The 13,156-nt window shown below is 33.6% G+C and overlaps 1 protein-coding gene across 1 annotated transcript; it reads right to left on the reverse strand.

Annotated features, from left to right (window-relative positions):
• Window positions 1-944: 944 nt before the first annotated feature.
• Window positions 945-10,012, reverse strand: LOC107435717 (PH, RCC1 and FYVE domains-containing protein 1). Its single transcript, XM_016047343.4, has 9 exons — window positions 9,402-10,012; window positions 8,137-8,223; window positions 6,635-6,724; window positions 6,406-6,492; window positions 6,195-6,314; window positions 3,604-5,700; window positions 3,349-3,495; window positions 1,821-2,368; window positions 945-1,348 (listed from the first exon to the last, which is right to left on the reverse strand). The coding sequence occupies exons 1-9, from the start codon at window positions 9,447-9,449 to the stop codon at window positions 1,186-1,188; spliced, it is 3,387 nt and encodes a 1,128-aa protein (XP_015902829.3). The 5' UTR covers window positions 9,450-10,012; the 3' UTR covers window positions 945-1,185.
• Window positions 10,013-13,156: the final 3,144 nt, after the last annotated feature.

The raw sequence follows: 13,156 nt of genomic DNA on the forward strand, positions 1-13,156 counted from the left end.
GCCCACCCAATTTATACTTGGGTTGAATAAGAGCGTTAGACTTTAGGTATAAGGCTGGACAAAAGCCCAACCCATTAAACTACCTATTAAGGAGACTCAAAGACCACCCGATTAGCAAACCTAATATAATTTTATAATTTTTTATATTTATATTTAACATATTATAAATATTGATTATATGATAAATTGTAATTATTTATCATCTGTTATGGGATAAAATAATTTATTTGGTATCCATTCACTTTGCATTATTCATTAAATTTACATTCAATAATTTTAAGACAATTATCAATATATCAACCATTAATAAAACAACCATATTATTTGATATAAAAATTTTGGTTAAAAACTTTGATATTTGTAACATTGTCATTTATTAAGCTAATATTTTTATTTTAATATTATAAAGATATTTTACACCAAAAAATCGAATCAAATTTTGAAACTACAAAAATAAAAATAAAAAATAAAATTTTGGACTCCAAACTCGGACTTGAATTTTAAACCCAAAATCCAAATTGGACATTAAAAGTCCGAAGTCTAACTCAATAGCAATAAGGCTGGATAGCATGTAATAAATTGGGAAAATTGATCCAGCCCAGTCTTGTCCAAATTTTCTTTGGATCCTAAAAAGGCCCAACTTAGAGCCACGGGGCCCCCAAATTTTATGCTTGGACCGGACTACGCATCCAAGTTTACTCCCCTAACGTTTAAGCTACTGAAATAGTTACATAATAATCAAATGAGATTCACATGTCAATTTGAATTACCGACCAAGTATAATTATTAATTAATCGTAACATTAAATTCTAGAAAACGTATAGCACCTAAGTGCACTTCGAAAAAAAAATATATAAATACATGCGTAAAGACCTAAACTTGACAACTCCCTTACAACCAATTTATCTAGGGCAAAACAAATTAACATGGCAAATGGTGGGGGATGAGGGAAGCAACAAGAAAAATTTTCTTTGCTCAGGTTATCTCACGATTGATGATTTTATATACACTACAATACAAGGTGTATAAAGGGCAACGACCCATAAATTAAATGGAAGATACCCCAAAAAAAAGGTTAAAAAAATAAAGAAAAAACCTAACAGGATTGAGCAGTGATGCCCAAAAAAAAAAAAAAAAACAGCAAAAAGGGTGTTTGCTTCCCATTAATACTGATTCTTGCCTTGACTAGGTTTGTTGGGAAGAAGGTGAGAGTGCTCCATCTGATCTACGTCCAGCTGGGCCGGAAATTGAAGACTTGTCCAACCCTCGGACATTGTACCTCTCATACACCTTTTCGCGGTTCTCCGACCACCAAGTCTCTGCTTGGTGCTCTCCAAATCTTCGGCGGCTGCAGAAGCATATTATGGTGTCATATTGCAATCACACAAATTAGCAAACAGCAAACCTCAACACAGCATAGGCAATCATGCAAAAGCATGAAAAGTGGAACAAATCTCATGGGACAATAACAATCAACAATCAAATATTAATCTACCAAAATAATACAATACTTCTCTTATATTACAATATAAAGTATCGGATATGGTATTTATATGGCTAACATATTAAATGTTTTACCAAATAAAGTATTCGATAGTAATCCTATGTTTAGACATTATAGTTCACCTAGGAAAAGAAAAAATACATGATAAAATAGAAGCATTTATATTTTCTTCTTCTGTAATATTTTTATACCTTCATCAATTTTTACACCCACACAACGATATTTTTAAGTCCTCAGCATTTATTTTTTACTTTTCTTTATCCACACTTCATAGATAGCCTTATGGGAATAAAAACTCAGAAAAATTTTGCAGTACCTGAAGCGCACTCGTTTGAGATCTCTAGTTCCATCCCACAAAGCCACAAGGGTTATATAAACACCTGGCTCATATTGTTCGATCCATTCTGCCTCTACTTGATTACCATTACCAGCCTGTGGAGAATTCCTGGATCTGATACCATTCCCACCATCTTGAAAAGGCCCGGATTCCTTGCCATCGAAAGCCTCTGAAACACCACTGCCACCAGCCTGATTCCCTCCATTTGGTAATCTATCATCTGGATGTTCTACTGTTCCATTGGAGATCAACCGCTCCCGGTTTTGCTGCTGGTTTACTTCATTCGTGCCAGGTGAATCCCTGAGTGAATAATTTAGGCCCTGAGTTCCATTTAGTATAGCAGAATCAGTGCCTGTTGGAGAAACCAGGTAAGAGCTGCTGCTGATAGAATTAGATCTTGAATGGTGCTCCCCATTCACATCTGGATAGTGAGTTCCATTTGGGTCCAAACCATTTGGCAGGTATGCTAACTTGATGCTCTCGCTATCATAAACCCCTGGTGGCAGCCTTTCTGCTAAATCTTTGAGCTGAAATTATTGTAAAGGATGATCAATATGACAATCAAAATATAGCCAGCAATAAAATTTAAAATTACGAGAATAGCTGCAAGGTTAATTACAAGAAACATTCTTAAACTACAATGATTTTGCAATTTTACAAACTTAAACTACTAATTTTAACAAACAACTCGTATAATTCATTGCATCAAATCAGTCCCTCTCCATTATTAGGGAATAAATATTAGCATCTTTTGACCTCCCATACATATATAAATTTAATCTGTAGTTACCTAGATTTTATGCTAGACTCTAAAATTAAAAATTTTACTAAAATTTTATAAGATAAGTTTTCGCAAAATAATTTTGAAAACATCACATGCATGGAAAGATGCATCAGGTAATAAAACGTGATTCCTTATTTTCATTCTTCCATAAATTAATTTTGAAAGCCAATGTTGCTCAGGATTGCCACAAATTTGTAGAGTAAACCATTGAATAGTTCTAAATTTAATGGACTGGTTTGACACAACTAATAACCCAAGGGTAAAATTTGAAAAATCTTTTCATTTTATGGATGTTTTATAGAAATTTTTTTACCATCATTATAATATTAACAATAATAGTATGACCCAATAGTGTTCTGGTTTCAGAAAATGGCACAAAATATGCTAACTTGTGAATAAACAATACAATCACCTTGTAACTTGTTTTAAAATCCAAGTCTGGACCAAGAATATTGGTAAAAAATTAAAAAAGCGAAAGCCACCAAAAGTTCATGCAAATGATTGCCAGTAATTGTCCTGTTCTATACCATGATTAGCAATTTAAGTAATCTATCGGTTCATCACATTTGTATCTAACCATTCTTCTTAGGAGGAAGTTCAGTTTTGTCAGCATCAACAACATTACAGAAGGACACTAGATATTGCTGAGTAATTCCTATCCAAATATCAAGTATAAATTCAGTAAGCTTATGAATAAGGATAGCACAAAAATCAGAAACTGACCTGCCCAGTAAGTGATTTTATAACTTCTTTTGCACCTTTACACTTAGCAGATTCCTCTGCAGCTAGTGTCATAGCTTCCTGTGCTTTCTTTGTCGACTTCTGAAGCTCCAACTCTTGAAAATCACATCTCTGTCTCAGGCTCTCAACCTTACATAATTTCAACATCAAAGATGTTATTAAAACTTCAACAAGAAAACTTCCATCCTCCCAATTAACATCATAAGAAAATGAAAATCCTCAGCAATTTAATTATACCTGAGCCCGTAATTTAAACACTTCTTGATTCAAAAGTTCATTTGTTTTCTTCAAACTATCAGCAATGCTTTTCGAGAAGGAAAGTCCTGATGTTGTAGGAATGGGTGTAGCAGAACGTGGCGGACTTGGTCTCCTTGAGAAAGGTGACACGGACCTAGAGCTTACTCCTGATGGCGTAAGAACTGGTCTTGGAACAGTTCGCCGCAAATCAACAGCAGAAGACAAAACAACATCTTTCAGTTGCAACAAAGAAGGCGCTTGAGAGGACCGAACTAGGGAAAATGTCTCAGCTTTCTTCCCTTGCTTGGCTGCTTTGCTGTCCAATTGCTTTATCAAGTCCATGTTTGAAGGCACTCCTGACTTGGAAAATCTTATCTCAGCCTTGTCTAACCTGTCCTTGTTCTCACCTGATAGCCGAGGAACAGCATTTCTTCTGCTATTGGCACTGCTTTCTGACACTTTATTCAGTTTTACATAACATGAATCACACACTCGATATGGTTTTCCAGGATTAGGAGCTAAGGCTGCTCTTATGGCTTTTCTGGAACTGCATGAATGGCAATGTACAAGTCCACAATTATAGCAGTTGTGCCTCTTTCTTGTAAACCCAAAAGCCTGTCTACAAGCAGAGCATTGTGACTGCTCAGCACCAGATACCCATTTGTGAAGACAAATAGCTGCTGAGTAGTTTGAACCACAAGCAATGTACTTCACATGTCTATCCTTTAACGTTTCAACCAATGTTGGCGTCTTTCGATCTTCAACATCTCCATGACCCAATCTCCCATTTGCACCCTTTCCCCATGTATAAACTTCATTCCTGGAAGTTAAAACTGCTACATGATATGCACCACAAGCAATTTCTTCAACAGTTTCCCCAATAAGCTTGTCTTCTACTAAACAAGGTAGCTTTCCATCAGAACGGGGATTACCAAGCTGACCGTAAACAGTACTTCCCATGGTAAACACTTGTCCAGATGTGGTCAAGCCAACAGTTAAACTGTGCCCACAAGCAATTTTATGAAAGTTGTGTTCAATAAGTGCTGGAACACAAGTTGGTTTAAGCCGGGGTTCCTTGTCTCCATGTCCAAGACGATTTTTATCTCCATCACCCCAAGTAAACAACTTACCTGACGAAACACTTGCACTGGATTGTGTAGCAATAACTTCCACTGCAGCAGCAGTATGCCACACCCCACATGCAACGGCAATTGTTCTCAGTCCTAACAGAGATTCTACTTCCCTTGGATAAGTAACATTTTCCCTGTCTCCATGGCCCAAGACACCAAATGTGCCATCACCAAACGTAAAGAGTTGCCCAGTTGATGTTACCAAGGCAGTATGCCATGGACCACATGTTACTGATGCAACTTGAAGTCCCTCAAGAGGACCAGAGATTCTCTTGGGTATCCAATGGCTGACATCAGATCCATGACCAAGAAGTCCAACATTGTGTGTTCCATCTCCCCACGTGTAAATTTCCCCAGTCATTGTAACAGCGCATGTGTGAAACTCTCCACATGCCACAAAATCAACACTAATAGCTGCCAAAGATTCAACTAAACGAGGTTGAATTATATCCGTCCCAACACCATGACCAAGCCTTCCTCCAGATTCTTCACCCCATGTAAAAACTTCACCTTGTCTTGTAACTAGAGAAGCATGTCTGACGCCACAGGCTACATGGTGCACATCCAAAACTACATTTGACTCTAATGGCTTAGGGAGAAGCAAATCTGACCTCGGGCTCAAATAAGCACTCTTATCAGTCCCAACCTTAACGACATTATCACAAATAACTTCACCCCATATATATACATCTCCTAGAGCATCACAGTCATCAGGTGCAGAACCATGACTGGAGGTGCTGGGAGCACTAGAAACACTAACTCGAAAAGCATCTGAACCAGATCCTTTTACTTGCATATTTGCCTGGTCTAATGCTACATGTGACCTCACAGAATGCAGAGAATTTTCTGGTCGAGAACTCCTTGGAGAAGTATTTGGGTTTAAATTAACTATATCGGGAGAGCTAATATCTCTAGAAGCACTAACTGAACTATCACTTGGACTATTTGATGTCAAGTCTCTGCTATCCTGAAATCAATTCATCAAAAGTTACAGACATACAACTATGTTGTCTAAATTCCACAAAACGCCTTAGATAACTAACATGTTATACTAGAAGGTTTAAAAATTATACTTTCCGTGTCATACATCAATAATTACTAACAAAACGCATAACATAAAAAGTTAGATGACTCGTTATTGTAATGAACAAGTTAAACTTTAAATGTACTCAAACTTTAGTATCACTTTTAGAAAGAAAACATAGTATTACAAAATTATAAATGTATCTACTCTTCTCCCATCACACACAAGACCACTTGTCAATTTGATTGAAAGCTATATGCAGCAAGCTATGCAATCTTGATTCACTCAAGCAATTTTTCTGAGATATAATGATAATGCTCCAATATTTCTACAATCATTTGATAAATTCCTATTTTACTATGATCAATGGCTTATAACCAACCCTATGATATAAAAATGAACCCAAAAAACAAAGGTTTATAATTAGGCATATTTACATCAAGGTAGAGGCCTCCATCACTCCATCCGTCAATTTTGGAACGCCCACCTCTACCAGAGGATATTAATGATTTGAGGCCCGCAATCCACACCTCAGCTTCAACTTTATCCTTGCAAATCTGAAAGGAGGCAAAATTTAGCAATTATTGCTACAACAGACAGCAAATAATAGAAATAAAAAACAAACTGTAATTACATTTCATCACTAACCAGATCAAGAGAACGTTTCCCGTTGTTGTATATAAGAGAAAAAGACAAATAATCCTTTTCAGGGCGCAGATATCGTTGAAATACAGCCTGGATATGCATTTATAAAAATAAGAAATGAAAAACATAAGCTTGGTACTCATTTTCTCAAACCACATAGATCAATGGAAATAACATAACAAGCATTAGAATGATTGGCATCAAATAAAGTTACAGTAATTAGTGAGCTTACAGTTCTTTGTCCAGGAATAATTCTTGAGACAGAAGCTAACTTTAAACTCCTTTCACCACTACTTGAGATCCAGATCAAAGAAGATTCATCCTGGAATTGCAAGATACAGTCGTAAGTAGAAAATAGAAGGAATTTTTCAAGCACAGAGTCATATCAAATTATAAAGATAAAAAAATTGCATAATGAAAATGTCACAAAAACTGCATGGTCAACAGAACTGCCAGGTTTGCAATCCAAAAACAGTTTTCATAATATTAGGAGAATTATAAAAAATACAAAAATTGAATCTATTGACTTTTTAAACTTGAAAATATGATATTCATGGCTTCCAAAAACTGATTCAAAAATCAATGGGGGAAAAAAAAAAAAAAAAAAACCACTTTCAGGAACGTGTTTCTACAAACAGGTCGACAAAACTGCAAAAGCAGTGCTTGAAACACCAGAACAGCTTCGGAGTACAGGAAACAGCTTTTGAAGCTGAACAAAAAAAATAAAAAAATAAAAAAAATCCAATATGTATACACATGCAGTAAGTAATGGAAACAAACTAAAGATTAAGAAGATTGGAGAAACAGCAAGAATGATAATCAATCTAGTAAGTTAGTCATAGATTAGCCTATTGTTGCAATTTGCAAAATATTGCACAAGGCTGGCCTTATGAAACAGACATATCGCAAAAACTAGCTTATCAAAATGCATAAGAAGTATATTCTAATTGACTATTAAAAGCTGAAAGGTCATTCAATAGTGTAGTATGTTTAACTAATGGTCTACCTTAATGTTCATTTAAAATTTACAGTCCATTCAATATGAGCGCACATAATTAGAAGAATTATTCAGTTTCAAAACTTGTTAACTAATTTATTCGACTGGCAATTTGCAATCAAATTGTTAACTGGAGTGCACTATTGTAAAATTTGCCAAACTCTTTCTTTTTCTTCTTCTTTTTCTTTTTCCAGACCACACCAGACGGTCTAAAACCATGTTGGGCTGGGAAACATTACAATCAAACTTATTGTAAAATATCTATTTAAGACTCTTTGTTAAAAAAATAATAATAATAATAAAAAAAAAATAAAAAAAAGGGAGGATGAAGAGGAACCAGTTAACTTCTAAAAGGTCAACTCCAGATGTAAGCAGGAGTAGTATCCACCAAAATGCAAAACAACATAGCATCACATAATCAGCTTTCTGGAGCAATCTACTTTTTGCACTGCTGTACCATATGTACCACATTATAGGAACAAACCTATACTTTACAAACCAACAAATACTTAGTAACCTATAAAGCTTAGAACCATGCATAACTTAACATTTTCAATATGGAGGTCTTGAGATAACATTAAATTTTTATCTGAGATTCACAATTGTTGTAGCTTTCTTTTTTCTTCTCTTGTTTAGCCCTTCATTTTTTAGAACATTCCGCTTTACTGTCCATCCAGGAAACATATAAACTACTAAAAAGAATACACTGTATTTGAGAATCTTTAAAGTAAACTTACATTGGAAAGTCTAAATGGACAAAACTTAGGCTTTCCCTTGCGACCATATTTAAGTAGTTGAGCTCCCTTCTTTAAAGCAATTAACGCCTGCAATAGATTGAAATATCATTTAAAACCATGATTAGAACCAATGTCAATTTTCGTATATCACATAAGATAGAACCAGAAGAACCAAAATGTAGAACATTTGAGCATTTCATAGCAGAAAAGGTCTAACAAGACCTCTATATTGTGCTAAAACTATCATAAATGCAGTAATAAATTGAACAGCAGCCTTAAATCCTGAAAGATCACAAATGTCATGAAATTGCATGCCAAGCCATGGCCAACATGGTCAATAAGACACAACATACCATGAGACTTATCATATGATATATAGTTAACACAAAATCACAGACTAGTAACTAGCAATACGGCATATTGCATATTTGCAAGTCCCTTCAATATCGAAAACCATTCCACAACCAAATACATTCAGCTAAATGCACCTTCTTGCTCCATTAGGCTAAGGCAAGTAGAAAAATTAAATTTGGAGTTCCAGGGCCTTTTGATACTCCGGACACAGTTTTATACTCATTTAATGGCCAAACAGAGACAAGAAAGAAAAAGGAGAAAAATAACATATTTTTCCCTTCAAAACAGCCCATTTGCTGAAGACTCTAATAATGTTCATTACTTTGCTACCTAATTTCTCTCAAGGCAAAAAGGAAAAAGGTTGTGCCCCAGAATTTCTTAGTCCAAAGAGCAGGCCTTTACATTTTCCATTTTACTGAAACCAACAAAACTCTAAACCCCTACTGAACCGTGACTACTCAACAATGCATCGCAAACTTCTACAATGTTCCACTTTAGGAAAACAAATCTTAAAAGAAAAAGAAAATATCAGCTTTCCCATTTTTCCTAGCAACCAAACAGACCGTAAAAAATTTCCCTGTCTTCTTTTTCTGTATTTCCATAAGATTTCAAAACGCTCCAAAAAAACGGAGCATATATCATTTAAGGGAGAAAATACAATGATCTAACACCCAAAGTCCTTTATATTTGCCAACTACCTTCAACTATTTTCTTAGTGAGTACCAATACAAACAGTCTCACCAGCGCATTGTGAGGAAACCAAAAGCACCACAATTATAAAATCCATTTCCATGTCAACCAGAGCAGAATGAATTCATTCATAATCACATAGAAATTTACAACACCATTAAAAAAAAAATTTTTTTTAAAAAAGGGTCTTAGAATATTCAAAGAAAAGAGCGGAGACAAACCTGCTCGATGTCACGGTCGGCATTCCCATAGCTTACAAGATCTGCCATTCCATGTGAGAGAATTCACCGAAACGCCACCACCCTCTCCGATCCCTCGCCGGAGCTCCGGTCATCATCTACAACCACCCACAACCTCGTCCGTACACTACCATCAACGTTCACATCAGGACCCGAACCCCTCTCTCTCTTCTCTCTCTCTCTTCGTTCTCTCTCTCTCTTCTCTCTCTCTCTCTCTCTATCTCTCTCTCTAAACGAGTTCCTTCAGGTCCTACACCCAACGCAACCTCGCAGATCTACCTCTCCCTCCTCGTCGAACCAAAAATCACAGAACCTCCATTGAAAATTTAAAAAAAAAAAAAAGACTCCGAACTTGAAGCAGCCTCCCTCTGGTCTTTCCCGTGGACTGCAAAGAAGACCGACCGAGAAGCTTACGCAAGCAGTTTCCCGGCGAGTGAAGGCGGTTTCTTGGAGGAGATTCGGACGGGAAATGAGAGACTCAGCGTCGGAGAACCGGACGGAACCGGACGGAGTTAGACAGAAGAGAGAGAAAATTGTCTGAAAGAGAAAGAATTTAGGGAGTCGGAAGTCTGTAAAAGTACAACTAGTCAAAGTCCAAAAAATTAAAAAGAAATAAAATAAATAATAATAATAATAATAATAATTTTATAAAAAAAATTAAAAATAATAAGAATAAGAATAAGAATTAAAAAGCGTGAACTCGCCTGAGAGATTGAAAAGAAATGAAAGGACATTTCCAATAGCCCAGCCCAACAAAAGAAATTTTACAATTTAATTAAAATAAAAATAAAATTTTGTTTTTATTTTTCGTTTTTTTTTTTTTTTTTTTTTTGTTTCTCTTTCTGTTTTTGGGAATGTTAGAAGGGTTTTTTAAGCCTTTTAAGGGAAGCACGTAACACGTTTGGTCAGAGGGGTGTTCTGGTAAATTGAGATGGAGCGAAGTGAAATGACGAGAAAGGGCTTAAACAAGTGACGTGTCGATCGGAGAAGCGGACGTGGAGGTGTACTTTGGTAGTTTACTCGAAGCGGCGTTGGGAAACAGGAAAAGGGGTAGAGAGAGAGAGAGAGAGAATGGTGGTGGGGTGGGGTCCAAAGATTTGGTGCCGGTTATATCGCAAAGGGACCAGATTTTTGAAACACAAACGAGGAGAATGTAGGAACCATGGAACGCCTACCATAACACCAATGTGAAAGCAATCATATAATCCCAACCCCACAAAACACAATCCCAAAAAAATAAAATAAAAGAAAATAAAATCAAAGGTGGATTTTTTAAAACAAATATTTTTTGGTAATATTGGATACTAATTATTGTTTGGATAAAGCAATAATAATAATGATAATAATAATAATTTTTAAAAATTTATTTAATTTATAAACTATTTAAAATTTTATTTTTTATAATTCGAATTTGTATTTTTATGAATATAAATTGAAATATTTTATTATTGAAACTATCTATTTGTCAATAATAATTTAAAAATACAAAAATGTGGAGATGGTTTTATTACTGTCGATATTTTACAAAATATATATAAAGAGAGGAAATTAAATACACGAATACTAATTGAAATTTAACATTATAATAAACAATATAAATTATTGATATAAAAAATTAAACATAAAAAATCGCACATTCCTATTCACTATTAATAAATCTGTGAATTGCAAAACAAGAAAAATTACATTAAAAAGCCTTTAAGAGCATCTGAATCTTCCCCTATTTGATATGCGCAAAAATAAAAAATAAAAAATTATATATCCTTCTTCACTGTTAATGAATTTGTGAGCTGCAAAATATAAAAAAACTATATTATTTGATGGGGGTTTGATTGTATAGGATAGAGCATCATACTTTGTGTACTTAATATTTTGATTCATTTAATTGACTAGTTTAATATAAAATATATAGTTAATAAAAAAAAGTTGCATCACCAAATTAATTTAATGGGGGTTTGATTGTATATGATAGAGCATCATATTTTGTGTACTTAATATTTTGATTCATTTAATTGACTAGTTTAGTATAAAATATATAGATATATATATATAAGAGCAAATCATGTTTATAGACTATTATTTTTATTCTGTTTTATGATCTCTTACTATTATTTTCCAAAATCATACAATCCCAATATGAAAATTTGCTATCCAAAGTCAACTATTTTAATAACGGTCCAATCACGGATCTAAATCGCATAGGACTAACTTTTTTTTTTCTTTTATATATAAGTATATATATATATATATATATATATATATATATATATATATATGCGCGTGCAAATTTTTTAAATTTTTTTTGGAAATCATTTCCCAACTAATTTTGTGAGAACTGAAAATGGGACCCACAAAATTTTATACTAATTTAAATACTCATTTTTAAAGGTTTATTTTATTAATATTAGGTTTATAGTTTTAAAAAATACAATAATGTTTGTAAAAAAATTAACATATAAAATAATGATTAATTGACTAAATGGATTAGCTTCAGTGGTAGAACACCTTTATTTATGCGTATAAAAGCATGAGTTTGAATTATATGAAAGACAGAAAAAAGAAATAATTTATATTTAGATAATTTATATAAAAAAAAAAAACAATGAATTGATTAATGTGATTTTTATATTTACTGTCCACATCGTCTTGCGGATAAACTGGATAATAGTATTTAGGCCCGTTTGGTCTATGGTGAATTTGGAAGAAATTGATTTTCCATGATTTGTTTTCCCTCAATAACCAGTTTCCATTATTGAGTTTTGATAAATATCGGAAATGTAATATGGAAAACGAAATTAGATATAATACAGATTTTATATCTATTAAGTACAAAGATAATACATTTATCATTTTTCAAGAAAATCTAAAAATATCAACTATTTCATGAAATTTCGATTTCCCACCAACTTCCCCTCATTAGCTTGGAAATTAGTTTCCATTAAGCCAACGTTTCTATGGGGCTTAGATCGGAAAACAAGTAAATGTACACGTGAGTAATTAATAAATTTGCAAACAAATTAAAAAAAAAAAGGCAATGTTTTGAGATAGGCTAGCAAGTTCAATCGAATCTGTTCAAGCCGATTACAATATTTTTTCTAATCTATCGACCATATATATATATATATATATATTGAAAAATCGTCCATATATACAAAAGTTTTTTTTTTTTTTTTTTGGGGGGGGGGGGGATAAAAGATTTGATCTAGATCATACCCAATAAAATATAGTGAGGAAGTTTAATTTTTAACATTGATGACCAAAATACGCCATAGCTAGCTAATATGACATTATTTATTTATTTATTTTTTTGGCGAATGCTAGCTAAGATTACATGTGTCCCAATTTGCATTCAAGTATACGTTTATGACTTCATTCAATATTTTTTTTTTTTCGCTTGAACTGGGAATGACTTCATTCAATATAAATATATAAATATATATTCATGTATAAAGGCCGATCAATAAAGCTGCTCGGCCAGAAATTTATTAATAAGTTTTCTAGCTAATAACATACTAGTCTTTAATTCATTAATTAATTTCACTCGAGTATATATATATATATATATGCAATGAAATTAGTTCCTGAAAAAAAAAAAATCGAAGTTATAATAATATACGTGAGAGTGAAATTCTATTTGTGTTGTAACACGATCTTAAAGTTTTAATATTTTGCGGCAATTTACAATTTGTTTGTGTCTCTGTACTCGCAATTAAAATATGTTTATTATCTGTTTCTTT

The sequence above is a fragment of the Ziziphus jujuba genome, chromosome 5 (assembly GCF_031755915.1).
Source record: "Ziziphus jujuba cultivar Dongzao chromosome 5, ASM3175591v1".
In the NCBI taxonomy this organism is placed as follows: Eukaryota; Viridiplantae; Streptophyta; class Magnoliopsida; order Rosales; family Rhamnaceae; genus Ziziphus; species Ziziphus jujuba.